Below are 20,672 nucleotides of genomic sequence, written 5' to 3'. Positions count from 1 at the left end.
CTGATGTAAAAGACAAGATAAAATAACAGAAGACGGGGTTGGGGGCAGGGGATGGGCATGCTGCACAATTAAGAAAAGGGAAAAGAGCCAAAGGACAGTATGGGGGGAAAAAGGAGAGCTGAGAATAAGAGAAAGCACAAAGCGACAAGACAAAAAGAAAAAAGACAAACCAAACTAAACAGACCAAAAGCCTGAAAAACTCAAAACAACTGAAGTCTTTGTGCCTGGAGAGCAATCCTTGAAAGAAATCTTAAACTGTAGACATACACATCTGCCTTCACAGCGACATTTCCCCCTAGCTGTGGTGTTGTTTGTGTGGATCCTCAGGCCATGTCCCTGAGTGGCAGACTTCTGTCAGGTGGCCTAAGGCTCCACGGGATGTGTTGGGCCGGCTGGAGCCAAGCTGGGCTCCTTTGCACTTCCCTCTTTTCGAGGCTAGTTCTCCAAGTGGAACAGTATTGTCCCTGGCATATTAGGTGTTCGGGGGGTGGGGGGGACCTGCTTGGTTCTGAGCAGTCTGGCTACTACAGGTTTGTGCAGGTGCTGGGCTACCTAGGGGACAGAGTCCTGGGCTTGACCAGCATGGTGGGAGATGGCTGTGTGACTGGGAGGGGTTCTCATCCTGTGCCTCTTTGGACTGCTGATCCTGGGCTTTACTGACAACATACCCCTGGGTGGGGCATATGGCTGCTCTGGGGTGAGTCCTTGTGTCTGTCTGCCTGGGGCAGCCGCAACTTTCAGAAGTCATGTTCACCTGTACTTTGCTGCTTTTGGGTGCTGAGTTTTGCAGGCTTTTAACTGCTCTCACCACTCTAATAATTGAGTACCTGGTGACAAACTTGCTTAGTCACACCCACTCAACACAAACGCTCCTGCTTCTACATACAAATTTTAAACAGGAAATTACAAAACAAAGGGCCAAGAGAGTGCACAATGGACAGAAGAAAAACAAAAGAATAAAAAGGTACTAGAGGCCAAATAAACAAAATTAAGATGAAAAAAGAAGAGACACTAAATAAAAGACAGAACATAACCCTTGCCTGCAAGCTGAATTCTCACTGCATTTGTGCGTTCACAAACAGACAAGAATCCATTTTGTCCCACTCCCATTTCAATCGCTCGGGCCAATCACGTTTCAGTATTATGGTTTAAGACGGGACATACCAGCTGGGATGAAAGCAAGAGTGACTGAGCCCACAGCCAAACCAATATAAACATCGCAGCAGCTGCTATCACATCCAATTTCATCGTTAAAAGAAGAATAGCGAGAAGTGCCTTGACTAGCTTACTCCAAAAAAAGTAAAAAACAAAGCAACTGGACTTGTTTTCCATAGTTGAAGACATTTCGCTTCCACTCCAGGAAGCTTTCTCAATTCAAATGGTCTACAGTAATGATGAGTACCAAGCTTTATACTACTGCCCAAACAAAGGCCTTGGAATGGCTTAGATAACATGCAAATTCAACCGAAACAGGTCCACTCCTTGGGGTGGTCCACCTGTTTACAATGCTTTGTTGAAACAGTAATATTCCTACAATCTACCCCTCAACAAAACTAAAGATGTCAACTGAAAAGACAGAAATAAAGATATCCTTTTCCTGAAATGAAAACAGCCCAGATGTGAAATGGCTAACTCCCTAATGGGCTGCTGGTAGTGGTCAGAGGGTCTGGTGATGCCGATGTATGGCAGCCTCACCTCTGTCAGTCTGCCCCAGGACTGTTGTGGCTACTAACGTAGCTCACAACCGTCAGTGTGCGAATGAGTGATTGTAGTGTAAAGCACTTTGGGGTCATTGGACTTCATAAAGCGCTATACTATGTTATGCCATGAGGACGTGACGAACTGCAACTCCCAGCATGCAACCAAGTTGGGACTACAACTTCTCGGGTAGGACCAAGTTTGCTGCATCACCTTGCCTCTGAGTTGAGTACCAGAGAGGTCTAGACTCTAATGTAACATTAATTCATCTTTGATTCATCTGGAAGATCCCACATCTCTTAGTGAACCAATGAGAGCCTTTTGTTTTGTTTTGGCCAAACAACCCGTCGGACCAACCGAGGAGCAACAGCCGCACGCGGAGCTGAACCGAGATGTTTCAATCACTCCAGAGAGCCGACGTGCTCTGTCGCCCAGCAACACAGCCTCATCTCCCTGCTTACCCCAGCTGAGATCCAAAGACGCTGAGCTGTGTACCACTGATCTCTCTTTTAGGGGAGTAACAATAAGTAAAGAGATCTTTTTCTTTACACATTCCTAGGTGATATCTTGTGCCTGGGCAGAACATATTAGGAATAGGTTTAATGGTTTGATTTGTCTTGTGAGAAAGGAGCCACACTGATCGGCTGAGTTTAGAAATCTTCTCCACACTTCCCTTTCCTCTTTCCTCTGTTTTCCTGCTTTGACCTTTTCAAGCTTCCCACCGTTTTTGTTGAATCTTTGCTTGTCGTTCAAAGCTCGCCTCCATGCAAGGCTAGTGAGTTGGCCTGTGGTCTCGTGGAGGCGATCTTGTGCATGGCAAGTAAGGGCCGCAGGCCATACGTCATCACAACCGGCATTTTGTGCGTGGCACAGTATAACTAGGCTAATCGGTGTTAGCACTGTTTACTAGTTTCGCCGAAGCTATCCCGAAGCCCTTAGCTACAGGCTATTCTGAAGTCACTTGTTGCTAACTGGCTAGCTGTCGTTAGATGACTGCCCCCTCGAGGTCCCGAGTTAGAACGGTTTAGAAGCTAACTGTTGCATGTACTAACACTGCTAATTGCTAGCTTTGCCGAAGCGTCCGCCATCTTTGGTTCAGGCATGTTGTGTATACCAGTCCTTTTCCTACCTCAGAGCTATTAGCCAGAGCTCCTTCAATGCTGTTACACAGAGCTCTCAATGCTCATGCAATGACCGTGTGACACACATTTCACTGACTTAAAAGATAAGATAAGATAGGCTTTATTGATCTCACATTGGATAAATTCACTTGACACATCAGCTTAGTAATCAATAATCAGAAGAAGGTGCCAAAAGTAGGAAAATGTGCATCAGTTATATACAGTGGATCAAAAAAGAAAATAAGAAAAATAAGTATAAAATTTCAAAAAGAAATAGAAATAGGGCAGAGGATGTCTTATGTACATTCATGGTGACTGATATACATATGTATTGACATTATATGTCTATTGACATATATTCAGGTGGTAATAGCAGCAGAAGTCACTTCTTTCAGGATTATTGCACAGGTTATAGCACAGTGTGTTAAATATAATTGCACATTAGTTATTGCACATTAGTTATTACAGTTATAGTTACAGTTATAGTGCAGCATTGTATAATCTGATAGCAGCAGGGATGAATGACCTGCGGTAGCGCTCCTTTTTACAGACAGAAGTCTGTCACTAAAGGAGCTGCTCAGCTCCTCTACAGTCTGGTGCAGGGGGTGAAAGATGTTGTCCATGATGGATGTAACCTTGGACAACACCCTCCTCTCTGCCAGCTTATTCAGCCTCTTTCTGTCCCGCTCTGCGCTGTCTGGGGCCCAGCAGACGACAGCGTAAAGGAGGGGTGAGGCCATCACAGAGTCATAAAAAGTTTTAAGCAGGGGCCCACTCACACCAAAGGACCTCAGCCTCCTGAGGAGGTGGAGGCGGCTCTGGCCCTTCTTGTATAGAGCGTCGGTGTTATGACTCCAGTCCAGTTTATTGTTGACGTAAACACCCAGGTATTTGAAACTCTCCACAGTTTCTATGTCCTGCCCCTGGATGTTCACAGGTGGGTGAGGTGGGGGTCTTCTCCTGAAGTCAATCACCATCTCCTTGGTCTTACCGGTGTTTAAACACAAGTGGTTCTTCTCACACCAGTCCACAAAGTCCATGATGACCGACCGGTACTCCAGCTCGTTCCCCTCAGACACACAGCCCACAATGGCCGAGTCATCGGAGAACTTCTGAAGATGGCAGCTGTCCGTGTTGTATGTGAAGTCCGAGGTGTAGAGGGTGAAAAGAAATGGAGACAGAACGGTGCCCTGGGGGACCCGGTGCTGCAGAGTACCTCCTCTGACTGACACCCGCGCAGCCGCATATGCTGAGGGCAGTCAGTGAGGTAGTTGATGGATCAGTCAGCAAGATGTTTGTCCACCCCAGCGTCCTCCAGCTTCCTCCTCAGCAGCACCGGTCTGATGGTGTTGAAAGCGCTGGAGAAGTCAAAGAACATGACTGTCACAGCACTCCTGGTGGTCTCCAGGTGGGTGAGCGCCCTCTGCAGCAGGTAGATGATGGTGTCCTCTACTCCAATGTTGGACCGGTAGGCAAACTGCAGTGGGTCCAGGGTGGGGCTCACCACAGTGCGTAGGTGTGCTAGGATGAGCTGCTCCATGGTCTTCATCATGTGGGAGGTCAGAGCCAGTCATGGCTGCATGCTAGATCAGAAAAGAGTTCTGCTAACCAGATGCAGTCTAAATTGCCACTTAGTCTGTTTATAAGTACATTTTTATTAATTCCGCATTTTTTAACTACATGTGCAGTGTTTATGTGCATCTTACTGATCCTCTCCCCTCCCTTCCCTTAGAGCCAGGGGCTTTTATCAGCGGCCAGCCTTCAAAACGTGAACCACTACGTTAATGTCCTTCCGCCCATGGCAAAATGTCCCAATTAAAGTCAATAGGAGAGTTAGTAGTTGTGTTTCATGCTATTTTGTTTAAAGACACAGAACCAGTGGTGCTTCCGTGGGCGTGCTGCAGCTCCTTGCGCTTGAAATGCGCAAATTTAACTTATCTGTAATTTAGTTACGCGCCTTTAAGAGTCATTTTACAGAACTTGTAACATCAGAGGCTTCAGCTCAGACCCCTCATTCATCCTCTTCCCTCTAAAGGAGACCTTTACAGTCTTTATTTATGCATTTTTCATACTGTTTATTCCTGGAGCTTTGCCTATACTCATCAAATCTTGGGTTGCAATGCATAAAAGTGCTATATTTCCTGTAGGATTAGTGGGCTAAAAGCGAAGCAGAAAGTAATTATTCCGTCCGCTCCAACCACAAACAAAACGTGTTTGGAGAACAACTTCAAACTCAGCCTTCATCTTGCGTAATTACCCACCAGAGCGCCCTGCGCCATAGAGGAGATTTGTCTGGTCAACGCAGAGACTAAGAAGAGAAACCTGTCGCTGTGAAAGGTGATGATGACAATAGTTATAAACTGTAACAGGCTAGAAGTGCCTGGAGCTGAAAAGAGGGGAAACAGCAGCTGGGTCATGCGTAAAGACGCAGCGTGAACCTCTGTGTGCTTCAAGTGTTGCAGCTGAGGGGGAAAATTTTGGATCTTAGGGAGGCTTAATGAAACTCAGCCTCATTCATCAATTAGGTTATAGGCTTACATTGATAAACCTGTAAATTAATGATAATCAGGGGTGTTTTCATTCTCTGGATATGAAACTGACAATTCATATTGTGCCTTTTATAATCAACTAAGATATTTTCTTGCTAAAGTTAGGGAAAAAAGATTGTTATGTTGTTGAGTTTTTTTTTTTTTTTGGAAGAAGTTCTGCTTGTAAAACAACCATATATCCCCCTTTTATAAAAACTAATAATATATCTTAACTCAACATAATTTATCCAATATAAAAACTAGTAATTAAAAATTGAATAAAAAGTTAAAGACAGCAAAATATAAAATAAAATGCAGATCCACAAAAATACAATAAAAACTTTAAAAGCTAACATCTCAAACTGGATTTTAAGAAAACATTAAACCCAGAAAGTGAAAAGGCCTGCCTGATATGTAACAATATGTATGATTTGTGCAACGACAGAGAAAGTGCAGTTACCTCTTTGCACTCTTTGTTTTTTGGATGACTAATAAAAACTGATCTGCACAACTGAGCAAAGAACAAGGGCATGCAGATGACGCAGGTCTGACACATCCTGGAAAGCAAGGCCATGAAAACATTTAAAAACAAATAAAATAATTTTAAAATCGATCCAAATGTGAACCAGTAGCCATTGAATTGTTGCTAAAACTGGAGAAATGTGCTCTCAGTTTCTCGTACCAGTTAAAAGAAGAGCAGCAGCATTTTGGACCAGTTTAAGCGACTGGAGTTTTGTTAAGCCCAGAGTAGAGTGGAATGCAGTAATCTAAGTAAGTTGTAATTAAAGCATAGAATGAAATCTTTAGTAAGCTATCTCAATTTGAAAAAGCTGGACCAGACCACAGATTTTAGGTGTGCTTCAAAGTTAAAATTATTCTCTAGTCTTACACTCAGGGCTGTAGCAGTCAGTGTCAGATACTGATTTTAAGGTCCCTGGTCAACACTGATGTTAGAGATGTCAAGGAGCCCAAAAAACATAAACTTTTGAGAAGTTTATTTTATAACAACTATTTTCCTTTTTAGTGTCATAAAAGTCTGACTGTCTTCTGCCTAAAAAAGAAGGCTAAACAGTGGTTTCTCAAAAAAGCAGTTCTCCATTCTTAAAAAAGGAGTGTAATAACACAGTCAATAACTTAAAACTACTTTATTACTTTATTCAGTATTATTTGTACATTTGAACAGTTGTGTGTTTTTTTCTGTTTTAACTCACTAACTGAACAATAACGTGTTAACACTTATTGTTCACTTTTTAACTAAAGTAATACATGTCTACGTCCTTTGTCTAGTCGGATAAAAATTAGACTCTTCCAGCGTCTAGATAGCAACGGCGCCCCCCTAACGAAAATTAACATAATATCCCTCTTAACCTTCCATAAAAGTTGTGAGGCCTTCTTAGACATCAAAGACCTGATGGTTGGTTGATGGTGATCGTTCAGTGTTGGATCCAATAGAATTTCTAATCAACTGTGAATTGATTACAAATTCCTACCTCTCAATTAATCCATTTTGATTGACTTTTATTTTCATTTGTTTTCTATTTGTCATATTTTATTTAGTAGCAAGTAGTGTCTCTAGTACTGTCACTAAACAGAATAATTACTGTAACGGAATTTTCAGTTTAATAAATAACAACTAGCTCAATCACAGTTGTGGTTATTTTGAATCAGAAATTGAATGGTTTCTAAGAGTTACCAAATTATCTCCTTTTGAGTTAACAACTCAATATACTGAGACAGTTTCATTGGCTTGTGGTGAATGACTAATGGTTAAAACTCCAGTTGCAATTATAATTAAAATTGTCAGTGTTTGCTAAACAAGTCTAACCCAGTCTACAACTGGTTAAACAACCAGGCTAAATAAGTTAATAACTGTTAATTAATAAGCCAATTGTTAGTTGTTTAGTTTGAAAGGTATTTAGTTTCTTTCTCCCATTCCTTAAAAAGATGGGGAGACTGCTCCACTCTGTCTCACCTCCTGTCTCCTCCTACTTTGTGCGCTCAAAGCAGCTGTGGACACCCCTCAGCAGCAACTGTGATATTTATAAATGTATGAATGACAAGGGGGAAAATGACTTGGAAAAAAATAAAAACAGTTTTTGTCTTACAACATGGTAAATAACCCAAAACATTGCTGGTGAGTTTTGATTGTGTAGCTTTACAAACGGCACCCTTTATGAGATGGAGAGAAACAGAAAGAACCTTGGGAGAAACTGTTGTCCCTAAGACAAGATAACACAAATCTTAAAGTTTGTCTAGTTATTAAGTTTACTGGACATTGTAGCTTTTTGTAAAAATTGTATATCCTATGATAATGCTAAACTATTTCTGGCACATTTTCAGCCCCGATAAGGCCGGAAATAGGTTGTATTTGAGAAAATAAATAAACAGTCTAACCATGAAGGGCAAGGCTAATTAAAAAGAAAAGGCAAAAAGGCAGTTTGAGTTACAAAATAATTTGTAACTAGAAAAGGGTAAATGGAAAACAGTAAAACCATATGAAAAAATAACACACTGGTAAGACAAATTAGCATAAAATAAAGTTGTGTAGTCCAGGATATAATAAATTAAAGATAGAGAAGAAAACCCCAACAAAAATGGAAAAGGCAAACACTTATAAGAGAAAAGAGTCAAAAAGTAATCTAAACTCCTACCTGTCATTTTTGCTTTTAGGGTTTGAAAGCAATGGATTCTAATGGACTCGCAGATCCATATGTTAAGCTACATTTGCTACCTGGAGCCAGTAAGGTATTTATCTATTTATTTATGTACTTATTGCAAAAGGTGGACCAGTTAAAGTTCAAGTATGCAATAAATGTGGTGAAATTTTTTTCACAAGCAAAAACATCCAGGTTGGCTTTTTAATTATATTAGCCATGTAGTTTCTCTGTCAATCCTTAGCATTTGCTCCTTTCTTAAATGACTGTTTGTCCTGTTCTAAGTCCAACAAGCTCCGCACCAAGACACTTAAAAACACCCTAAATCCTGTGTGGAACGAAACACTAATCTACCACGGCATCACTGATGAGGAAATGCAACGCAAAACCCTCAGGTACCGTCACTCCCCTTCACCTTTGTTACTGTGGAATCAGCTTAGGATCTGAAGAATTTTTAGAGCTCATCATCATCATCATCTATCCTCAGGCTTTCAGTGAGCGATGAGGACAAGTTTGGACACAATGAATTCATTGGAGAGACACGGGTTGCCCTAAAGAAACTGAAGTTTGACCAGAAAAAGAATTTCAGTGTTTGTTTGGAGAGAGTGATCCCGGTAAGCCAGAGGGTAACATTCACTACACTTACAGTATAATAAAACCCAATATGGATGGGTGTTTGACCCAGTTTGCAGTGAGATAAAACCAATAAACAATTTTCAACAAATTTGAAATTTTTAAATTCTTCCATGCATCTCAATAGTTAAGCATCACAATAACTCCAAATAATTTCTGTCAGATCTGAACCTATAGCTCTCCCCCTTACAAAGGGCACACTCAGCTCTGCCTGATCCACCCTGCTGGTCTGATAAGGAACATTTTATCTCATCTACCAATATGTGTATTAGTAGATGTATCGGTATTAATATATGTATGATATGTATCAGTTTCTACCATTGTCCTAACCACTGAAGTATAAAGATAAATAGCTACAAAAGTAGAAATAATAACATAACATCAAACCAGAATCAGACTCCATCTGAACAGGATAGATAAAGCCTGTTTTAACAGGCTGAGAAAATCAAGACAACCCAGTTCTGCGGTATCTTGTGTTTTTACAGTTGGGGAAAACAATGTAGATGTGTATGTTTATTAAGTTTTCTGTTATGATGTTGGTGACGACCAATGGCTTGGTTTACTTACAGGTGAAGAAGGCTGTTGGAGGATCAATTCGAGGCATGGCACTCTATGAGGATGATGTAAGTCTTACACAATTATGTCTCTTTTCAACATTGTTTTGAATAATATGGTGACTTGTTAACCAATCAAACATCCAGAACACAGCAGTTATGCAATATGCCTATAAGAACCCCACCACACCTCTGACAGGTTGTTCATGGTTTGAGACTACTGCGGGACAAAAGCTAGATCAACCACCATCTTACGTCCTGCTTGGAGGTCACGGTGCTCATAACATCTCTCCTCAGTTTTTGTAACTGAGATCACTCTTGGGTTGCAGGATGTAAGTGGCTCATGTCCAAGGGGCTGCTTTAGTTTATAGCCTTCAGCTGAAGGTGAATCCTACTGAATGATGTTAACTCAGGCACCTGCAGTGTAGGTTAATATGTAGATGATCTAATATTATAGTGCTGTTAGGCTTTAAGCAAAAAGCACAGGGCAGATAGTTTTCTATCACCTTTGTGGATCCCTTGACTTTAAATACATATTTGGCCTACAAAGTTTATTTGAATGCACAGCTGGATACTGACTTTTTGAAACAGATTCTCAACCTACATTCCTAATTCTTTTTCTGCATTAAGTTACTTTCATCTGTCCTACCAGATCTTGTTTTGTCGTGCAAAATTCAAATCTAGGAACCTTGACTTTCAACATGCTCCCACACAGTGGCAGAAATGCTCACTTGCTGTTCAGGAGAAATGGATTCTCAAAGCAGTTTCAATTATCTATTTCTTTTTTTACTACTGATACTACTGCAAAATGTACAATGTAAATCCAAAACATCACGTGGCATATTCACCCTAAGGATGGGCCACAGTTTTAGTTTTCTGGCACAATTATTTCTGATAGATTCATAAAAATCATATATATATATATATATATATATATATATATATATATATATATATATATATATATATACATGAGTGAGAGGCAGGGTAAACCTGTGCATGGTTGCCAGTCTGTTACAGAGCGACAGAGACAGACAGGACAAAAAACCAACAGGAACAGGACAGGACAAACAAACAATGGGACAAACAACCATTCTCACACCCAAGGAGAATTTAGAGAGGCCAATTCACCTAACAGTCATGTTTTTGGACTGTGGGAGGAAGCCGGAGTACCCGGAGAGAACCCACAGGGTGAACATGCAAACTCCATGCAGAAAGACCCAGGACCTTCTTGCTGCAAGGCAACAGTACTACCCACTGCCCACTGTGCAGCCCAGGGCGCTAACCTTCATTTAAAATTTGACGTGCAGAAAAACACTCTGAACGTCACCCTGAACCCACCATTCCCAGAGTAAAGCATGGCGGTGCCAGGCTGCCAAATCATGCTATTCTTCTGGGGACACAGGGAAAGTGGTCCCAGTTGATAGAAACTAACTTTGCCTGCAAGCTAAATTCTCACGGTGTTTGTGTGTTCACAAACACACGAGCATGTACAGTACACAACATGATCAATCTGGCTTGCCAGATTAGGTAGAGACAGGAACTGAGCGAAATTCTGGCTTACTCATGGACAGACAACCTCCAAAAGACCAGCTGCAATTACAATGAAATATTCTACAAAGTATTGATTCAGGGGTGTTCACACAGCCAGTACAACACATTAAAGTTAGCAGGCACAATATGACAAAATGTTTTAAGGGGTATGAATACATTTGCTTTGCACTTATTTTTGAGAACAGAAAAAAATAAGAAAAAAGCGCCCATTTGTGACATAAACTGTCTGATGAAACACTGGGTTAAAATGTATGCAAAAGGACTCATTTTGTGTTTGTTACATTTAATAGCATCCTGTCCTACAGTTCTAACTCTTCACATAACTGATATCCAAGATCTGACAGTCATTGTAGGAGGTTAGGGCCGTTATATTATATCTGTTACGGTATAACAATCTTGGAGAAAATGGTCTAGACAAGATATCGTCATCACGTTAAGACTAGACAGGAGACTAGACAGTATGTGTTCCTCCAATGGAGGATAAATGCAGACATCCGAATACAAGTTCAGGACAAACTAATATTAAGATCAGACAAAATGTGTTTATTTAATGGGCTCATGTATTCGTTTGCTGAATGTGTGCATGTGCAGGTGAATGAAGGCGAGGACTCAGAGGAGAGGGGCCGCATCCTGATATCACTGACGTACAACAGTCAACAGAGTCGTCTGATAGTGGGTGTGGTCCGCTGTGCTCACCTGGCTGCCATGGACTCCAACGGGTACTCGGATCCCTTCGTCAAAATGTACGCACTCCTTTCATCCACTTCTACCTTATTTATCTGAATAGACAGGGGATTTTTTTTCTGTTGGCTTTTAAAATTTTCCTTGTTATTCAGTTCATCTTTTAAAGGCTGAATGTAATCTGACAGAACAACTGACAGACAAATAAATTAGTCTAAACTTTCTCCTTATTCGTGTTGTAGATGCCTGAGGCCAGACATGGGAAAGAAGGCCAAAAACAAGACGCAGATAAAAAAGAAGACCCTTAACCCAGAGTTTAACGAGGTCAGTTGTTTCTGAACCGGCTTAACATAGACTGCACCCTCTGATTTCGCCCACAAGGTTTTGCAACAACCCCTTGTTGCTTCACTGTGTTTCAGGAGTTCAGTTATGAAATCAAGCATGCCGATCTCGCCAAGAAAACACTTGACGTATCAGTCTGGGACTATGACATGGGCAAATCCAACGATTTCATCGGTAAGTCCAATGAAACCTGTTTCCTCGTCAACCACCTCAGACATTGTCATTTCAGCCTGAATGTTGGGTTATTTATACAGGATGTCAATGGCAAACAGTCCCTGCTAAGATTTCAAAAGATGTGACAGGGATTGCCTTGATGTTTGGCTGAGATATTTATAGTTGTCACAGGTCAAATCCCTTCACTTTGACATAGCTTGGCACATGGGATAAGACACAGTTCATCCTGATATTTTATTTTAGGCTTTTTTTTCCTTGCTGTCTTTATGAGCAACTCACAGTTTTTAGATTTAATGTTTTCCTTATTCCTTATTTCAGCAGCTGATCTTATAGTAGTCAAGCATTGGGAAACCCCGTTTAAAGCTAGTGGGATAAATGTGACCAAAACAAATGAAGAGTTATTTTTTTACACACATGATCTCAAATATGTACATTTTATTCTGCTTCATATTTTATGTGGTAAGACCTCCGCAGAGCTGCAGTAGTGTGGAACAGACTGTTGACTTGATAAATTAATTTAAAGGGATCCTATACTTGCTAAGTATTCACAGACCTTTAACAAGTCCACATTTTTAAAACAATATTACTATGCTAGACCAACACACAGTAGTGCATTATCTTAAAATGGGAAGGAAAATATGATGGGTTTTGAAATTATTTGTGTGTAAAGATCTGAATACTGTGGTGTGTTTTTATTTTCAGTCCACTCTTCTTTGAAAATTTGCTTAAATATCAGACTAGACAGAGTTTAAGTCTTGACACAGATTTGGATTTGTGTGTGGACTTTGACTGAGCCATTCTAGAATATGAATATTTCTTATCAAAACCACTCCGTTGTAGCTTTGGCTGAACGTTTTGAGTTGATCTACGGGAAAGTGACCCTCTGCCTCAGTCTCAAGTGTTTTTCAGTCCCTAGCTTTCTCTCAGGCTAGTCCTGTATTCACCTCCATCCTTTTTCCCCATCATATATGAGCAGCTACGCTCTCTCTGATGAAGGAAAGTGTCACTACAGCATTACGGTGCCACTGCCGAGTGTGACTATATGCATGGTGTGTTCAGGGTGATTTGCAGTGTCTTTGCATTTGTCTTTGTTTTCCCTTCACATATATGCCGTTTTGCATGAAGACAAAAAAGTTACATTTTGGTCTTCTTTGACCAGAGCACATTCTTCTGTATGTTTGCAATTTCATCTACATGACCAGTAGGAAACTGCACCTGGGACTTCTTTTGGCTTCCTTTTTGCCACCCACCTCATATAGATATGTGGATGACAGGACTAACGATTGTTCTGTCAACAGATTCTCATACCTCAGCCTCTACAGAGTTACCTGGTTGTTGCTTTGATCAATGCTCTTCTTGCCAAATTAGTTAGTTTAGGTAACCAGCCATGTCTTGATGTGTTGCAGTTGTGCTATACTGTGACCATTTCCAGATAATGGATTCAACAGATCTCTCTGAAATACAGCCTAACTCTTCTATAACCTTTGCCACAGCTTTCTCTCTGACCTGTCTCCTATGTTTCTTGGTCTTTATGTTGATCTTTGTTTACTAATCTCTAATTTGTGTTGATCTATTTAAAAAAAACTCCCTGTAACATTCTCTGCGTTTTTTTTTGTAACTCAACAAAATGTGTTGAGTTACAAAAGTTCAAGAGGTAATAAAAAGGAATAAAAAAAATGTTTCATTTTTCTAATAAAAATAAAAAATCAATGGAATGAAAAGGAAAATCTTTGAGCTCTTTTAGGGAAGCCTTCAGAGTTTTCATCTTGCTAATTCAGCTTGTCCCATACACGGCTGTCAAACACAAAAAATGTGAGCAGTTTATAATCTTCTTGTATCGGATTGCAGCTTTTCTTCTTTCACAATCCAAAAATAACCTTCTGCCACAAATTTAGCTGGAACAGAAGTGAGTAAGAAAAAGAGAAAACCGTTTTTTTCAGAGCTCCAGGTCCTAATGGATGAAAAATAGAGGTAAAGCAGATAGTATTGATGAATGGATAGGAGATATGATAAATCTTATACTGCACAGGTCCTGATTTTATCCAGTTTCATCACACTCTCCTAATGAAGAGTTATTAGAAGATTTTTGTCCAATGCTAAAGCAAACCAAGATAAATCATGTCATGTCTGGCTTTTTCTTATTTCTTTTTTGTTCAGATCCAGCTTTGCAGATTTAGCTCATGCCAACATAATTTAATTCTGCAGAGCTCCACACATCCATGTGGGATTGCTCCATTGGAGATGTATTTCAGAAGGAGGGGCCTTATAAAAAATACTTGAATATGATTGGATAAACCAATTGTCCGTTATCTTTACTGACGTGCTACTTCAACCACTCACATCGAAACCAACCCATGACACTGACATTAGGGAAGATCAAGCTCTTGCCAAACCCGGTCTGGAGAAGGGCAAAAACATTGTTTTCACTAACAAAAGTCTTCAAGGCCGATCTCTTGTGTTCTTTTAAAGAATTCGTATTCAGTAGATTGGACAACACTGATGAAATAGCAGCATCAAAGCTGCTGAAGCTTCTCGGACTTCTCTTGGACATCCTCAAGCATTGATTGCAACTGAAGTTTTGTTCTTGACATTTTTGATGATCCAGAATATTTTTCTTTTAGTTAAAATATTCTCAGCAACTTCTTTCTGCAACTTCTTTCTGCAAGAGAGGCAATTTTAATCCAAAGTGATGCTAGAAAATGGATGGATTTTATTTAGGTTTATGGCTCTCATGGCAGTGAAGGATATAATGTTTTAGCCTTCAATTTACAAATGCATGGACTAGTTTTTCAGCATCACTCTGGGACAGGATATTTCTAGTTTTGGCAATATGAGGTGACAGAAGGACATTCAGGAAACCTGTTTAATATCAGAATCAGAATCAGAATCAAGTTTAATCGCCAAGTAGGTTTGCACATACAAGGAATTTGACTTGGTGATGATGGTGCAGACAGAAATAAGAATACAATAAAATAAAGTAAAATTAAATAAAATCAATATATATACAGAAGTAATATACATTCAGTAGACTGTGCGTTAATGTAATGCAGAAGCTTGTAATTCCTGAACGGAGGAGAGAGACAGTGTCCAGAGTCACAGGCGGCTCTTGGCCTTGTTCATAAGACCGGTAGCAGATGGGAAAAAGCTGTTCTTTTGGCGTGAGGTTCTGGTCCTGATGGACCGCAGCCTCCTGCCAGAGGGAAGTGTCTGAAATAGTCTGTGACTGGGGTGCGAAGGATCAGCCACAATCTTCCCTGCACGCCTCAGAGTCCTGGAGGCGTACAGGTCCTGGAGAGACGGAAGATTGCAGCCAATCACTTTAGGTCCTGGGAGATGACAGTTCCCAGGAAGCGGAAAGACTCCACAGTGTCAATGGTGGAGTCACAGAGGGTGATGGGGGTAGCTGGGGCTGAGTTCTTCCTGAAGTCCACAACCATCTCCACTGTTTTTACAGCGTTGAGCTGTAAAAACAGATTTAAATGACATGTCTTGGTCAGAAATACCTCCAAGGTTGTTTTCTTTTTGTTCATCAGCAATGCAAAGGAAACATATTTGCTGTCCGATCATAAGTAGGTGCAGATACAGGGGTTGGACAATGAAACTGAAACACCTGGTTTTAGACCACACTAATTTATTAGTATGGTGTAGGGCCTACTTTTGCGACCAATTCGTTATGGGAATGACATCTACAAGTCCTGCACAGTGGTCAGAGGGATTTTAAGCCATTTTACTTGCAGGATAGTGGCCAGGTCACGACGTGATGCTGGTGGAGGAAAACGTTTCTTGACTCGCTCCTCCAAAACACCCCAAAGTGGCTCAATAATATTTAGATCTAGTGACTGTGTAGGCCATGGGAGATGTTCAACTTCACTTTCATGTTCATCAAACCAATCTTTCACCAGTCTTGCTGTGTGTATTGGTGCATTGTCATCCTGATACACAGCACCTCCTTCAGGATGCAATGTTTGAACCATTGGATGCACATGGTCCTCCAGAATGGTTCGGTAGTCCTTGGCAGTGACGCACCCATCTAGCACAAGTATGAGGCCAAGGGAATGCCATGGTATGGCAGCCCAAACCATCATTGATCCACCCCCATGCTTCACTCTGGGCATGCAACAGTTTGGGTGGTACGCTTCTTTAGGGCTTCTCCACACCGTAACTCTCCCGGATGTGGGGAAAACAGTAAAGGTGGACTCATCAGAGAACAATACATGTTTCAAATTGTCCACAGCCCAAGATTTGTGCTCCTTGCACCATTGAAACCGACGTTTGGCATTGGCACGAGTGACCAAAGGTTTGGCTATAGCAGCCCGGCCGTGGATATTGACCCTGTGGAGCCCCCGACGGACATATTGGTGGAAACAGTTGAGGTGCATATTTAATTCTGCCATGATTTTGGGAGCCGTGGTTTTATGTTTTTTGGATAAAATCCGGATTAGCACCCGAACATCCCTTTCAGACAGCTTCCTCTTGCGTCCACAGTTAATCCTGTTGGATGTGGTTCGTCCTTCTCGGTGGTATGCTGACATTACCCTGGATACCGTGGCTCTTGATACATCACAAAGACTTGCTGTCTTGGTCACAGATGCGCCAGAAAGACGTGCACCAACAATTTGTCCTCTTTTGAACTCTGGTATGTCACCCATATTGTTGTGTGCATTGTAATATTTTGAGCAAAACTGTGCTCTTACCCTGCTAATTGGACCTTCACACTCTGCTCTTACTGGTTCAATGTGCAATTAATAAAGATTGGCCACCAGGCTGGTCCAATTTAGCCATGAAACCTCTCACACTAAAATGAGACGTGTTTCAGTTTTATTGTCCAACCCCTGTATCGGGTTGACTGTATCAAATGCAGCATTGATATCTAACAGGAAAAGGACATTATCTGAGACTAGGAGAACATCATCAGTGACAAGGTGCTCTAGTCACATAAGACCTAAAAAAAATCCTTTTGGCCTTCTTGCGAAAACAGTATTAGTGGTGAAAATCTAATACTGTACATCAACCTAAACACTGTTATGCAATTATAACTGTTTCATTATGAATATTATTATTAACTATAATTGGCAATAAAATTTAGACTATATCATTCAAAATCAAAGGATTGCTATAACGAAAATTATTTCAAATGGTTGTGATCAAGGGCTATGAGACTGTGATGATTAGCAGTAACAATTGGCTTATTAATGAACAGTTATTAACTTATTTAGCCCGGAAAAGGGTTGTCTAATCAGTTGTTGACTGGGTTAGACTTGTACAGCAAATGTTGATAATTTTAATTATTATTAATTGCAACTGGAATTTTAACCATTAGTCATTCACCACAAGCGAATGTAAAATGTTTTAGTATATTCAGCTGTTAACTCAAAAGGAGATAATTCGGTAACTCTTAGAGATCATTCAATTTCTAATTCAAAATAACCACAAACAACTGTGATTAAGTTAGTTATTTATTAAACTGATAAGTCCCTGTTACAGTAATTATTCTGTTGTGCAATTATACACTGTTTAAAGGTATTTAATGTTTAATAAATAACTCTGTTAAGTATTGTCTGGTGATAATCAGCTCTTAAGCTGATATCAGGTTGAAAGGGATGAATTCGAGCACTACCAGTCTTTTAACAGCAAACTCTGCACATACATAGAAGAAAGGAGTGACAACTTCTTCAAGTTCAAGAATTTAATAACAGAAATAGAATGAACATCCAGAGAACATCCCTATATAATGCTGTTTATCTGAATTAATACACTATTTCAATCAGTAAATCCTCTCTACTAGGCTGAAGTGAAACTTAACTAGACTACTAAGCAAAATGAAGATAAAAAGAAGCTCCTCCATTGTCTCAGGCAGGAAGGAGAGAGTCCGGAAGAAGTGTGGGTCTGGTCAGAAGTGCTCTCACCTTTGTCTGTGTGGCTCGCAGGGCATGGCTGGCAGTCCCAGCCCCACGGGCCCTGCTCTACAGAGCAGATGAGGAAGAGGGAAAGTGGTGAAGAAGAAGTGGCTTTGTCCTGGAGTGCTCTGATCTTTTTGTCTGTGGGGTTGGTCTAAAAGCATGGAACCGTGCTGAGAGAGAGGCCGTCTCAGCCTGAAAGCGTGAAACTCTTTCACACAACCCCCTTCTGAGTTGTCTACTGGCTACATTGCCAGAATTCAATCTGACATCAATTATTTCATCATGGCTTTAATATGGCACAACTATTCTGTACTAGAAACGCTACTCGCTACTAAATAAAACATGAAAAATAGAAAACAAATGAAAATAAAAGTCAGGCAAAATTGATTAATTGTAGATGTAGCAATTTATAATCAATTTACAGCTGTTTAGAAATTTAGAAATTCTATTGATTCCAACGATCACAATCAACATGTCAGCACTTTGATGTAACAGCATTGAAGGAATTCTTGCTAATAGCTCTGAGGTAGGAAAGGGCTGGCATACACAACAGGCCTGAAGCTGAGATGGCGGACGCTTTGGCAAAGCTAGCCACTAGCAGTGTTAACTGGTGCAACAGTTAGCTTCTAAATTGTTCTAACACGGGGCATCAAGGTGGCGATCGGCTAACGATAGCTAGTCAGTTAGCAACGAGTGACTTCGCAACAACCTGCAGCTAAGGGCCTCGGGATAGCTTCAGGAAAGCTAGTAAACCAGTGCCAACACCGATTAGCCTGGCTACTGGGTGCCACGCACAAAATACGTTCCATGAGCAAGATGCCGGCTCAGGTGACGTATGCCTCTGGGCCCTACTTGCCATGCACAAGATGGCCTCTGCAAAATCACTGGCTAACTTACTAACCTAGCATGAAGCTCCCTGGTTGCTTCGACTGTTTGGTCAAAACAAAACGGACGAATCTTGTTGGTTCACTGAGAGATGCCCGATGTTCCAGATGAATTAAAGATGAATTAACGTTAGATTGAAGTCTAAACCTCTCTGATGCACAACACAGAGGAAAAGGTGAAACTTGGTTCTGCTAAGAATTCGATTATGGGTCCATCACGTACAAACAGCACGCAGAAATTCAGCTGAATGTCTTCTCAACACACCGGGGCTGAACAGAAGAACAATCTCTTTATAAACTGTGGTTTTATTCCTGGGTGTAATTAGATCTGTGGACAGTCACCACCTCTGTGGTGGTAGCAAACTGTAGGTGGCCTGAGAAGTTGTAGTCCCAACTGTGTTGCATGCTGGAAGTTGCAGTTCGTCACATCACAATGGCATAACGGGAAACATGGTGAAATACGGTGGTGGCAGCATCATCCTGTGGGAATTGTTTTCTGTAGTAGGGACACAAAATATGTTTTGTTCAATGGATATCGACATGAAAAAATTTGAAAGACCTCAGTGGGTATTAACGCTTGTAAGACACTGTGAATCTAATACTTACAATGAAAGATACTAAGTAGAACCTCTTTTTTAATCCATTTAAAACAAACAGCATATTGTGTCTGTAATTAATTCAGCTTTAGTTTCAATGTTTTAGCACATTTATGTTTTCTGGGTTGTGATTTTAGGTGCCATGTGATATCAATCAAAGCATTCTATTGAGCATGAGGTTTAAACATGATTTCTTGCTTCCCTTATGTTCTTCAGGGGGATGTCAGCTAGGAATCCAGGCTAAAGGAGAGTGTTTGAAACATTGGTACGAATGCCTCAAGAACAAAGACAAGAAGATTGAGCGCTGGCATGTTCTGCTTAACGACAACACCGTCCAGTTTGAGGATTAAATTATCCATAAATTACTCAATTATCTGCTACTTTATTTCATTATTTCCCCACTAAATGTTGTTTTTCTGTTTATACACGTAGACAAATTCCTTCCTATGTTTTGATGTAGTTTTCCCAGAAGTACAATGTGAATTTTCATTTTCTTGTGACAAACATGGATGTCGATCTAAAGTAACCCCACCTACCCCTCCACCCCTCCTAAAGTAATCCAGGAAGCGTATCATATCATGTATCCTGTATATGATAAATGAGCCTCTGAACTCATTGTTTATCATAATTCATGGGGAAGATAAAGTTTTTGTTACCGCTGTTATCAGGTGAGAATGTTGTATTGAAGTGTGCACAGATCCTCAGACTCAACAGAGGGATTTCCCGGTTGACTTCTTCTCACCCCATTATGTCACTCTAGTGGCCACGTCATTGCTGGGTGAAGAGGTCAGCTTTCCTGATATATCTAATCATATCGTATCAGTGGATGTGTAATGTTATTCTGGTGTGTAAGTCATCCAAAACAAACAAATGTGTGTGTGTGTGTGTGTGTGTGTGTGTGTGTGTGTGTATATATATATATATATATATATATATATATATATATATATATGTAAAACACACATTTTTGTTAATTGGTTCCAGCTCCATTCTGTGTGCATGTGCAAGCGGTCTGCATATCTGCTTGAAAAACTCAAACGGCAAATAATGCATGGTACTTCTGTATGAAATAATCATACAAATACATTTGACCGCGCAGTGATGGTTCAAAACATCATAATGAAAGACTCTGTTCTGATGAAACTCCATATATTAATGTCAGGACTAATGTTTCCAACTGCTCATGTACCTTTTCTCCCTGTATGAACTGCTGATGCATGTATGGACCCATGTTGTTGCATTCATCTGACTAATTAATAAAGGCATGATGGCTCTTGAGTGTCGAAGTGTTTTTTTTATTTTTTTATTCTGCGACATGGCATAAACTTTGTCTGAATCAGGCGAGGTCTGGTC

General features: G+C 40.6%; 1 protein-coding gene across 3 annotated transcripts in view; it reads left to right on the top strand.

Moving 5' to 3' along the window:
* Nucleotides 1-20,243, top strand: part of rph3aa (rabphilin 3A homolog (mouse), a) — a 77,992-nt gene extending 57,749 nt beyond the window's left edge. For all 3 annotated transcript variants that reach the window (XM_036140651.1, XM_036140652.1, XM_036140653.1), the window contains exons 9-16: nucleotides 8,018-8,092; nucleotides 8,287-8,396; nucleotides 8,489-8,615; nucleotides 9,204-9,257; nucleotides 11,334-11,485; nucleotides 11,666-11,747; nucleotides 11,843-11,939; nucleotides 19,536-20,243. In XM_036140651.1, the coding sequence (XP_035996544.1) occupies nucleotides 8,018-8,092; nucleotides 8,287-8,396; nucleotides 8,489-8,615; nucleotides 9,204-9,257; nucleotides 11,334-11,485; nucleotides 11,666-11,747; nucleotides 11,843-11,939; nucleotides 19,536-19,669 (831 nt within the window). In that variant the 3' untranslated portion in view covers nucleotides 19,670-20,243. The remainder of the gene's footprint in view (nucleotides 1-8,017; nucleotides 8,093-8,286; nucleotides 8,397-8,488; nucleotides 8,616-9,203; nucleotides 9,258-11,333; nucleotides 11,486-11,665; nucleotides 11,748-11,842; nucleotides 11,940-19,535) is intronic.
* Nucleotides 20,244-20,672: the final 429 nt, after the last annotated feature.

Source organism: Fundulus heteroclitus, chromosome 8 (genome assembly GCF_011125445.2).
Source record: "Fundulus heteroclitus isolate FHET01 chromosome 8, MU-UCD_Fhet_4.1, whole genome shotgun sequence".
Taxonomy (NCBI): Eukaryota; Metazoa; Chordata; class Actinopteri; order Cyprinodontiformes; family Fundulidae; genus Fundulus; species Fundulus heteroclitus.
This window is presented reverse-complemented; position numbering and strand designations above follow the sequence as displayed.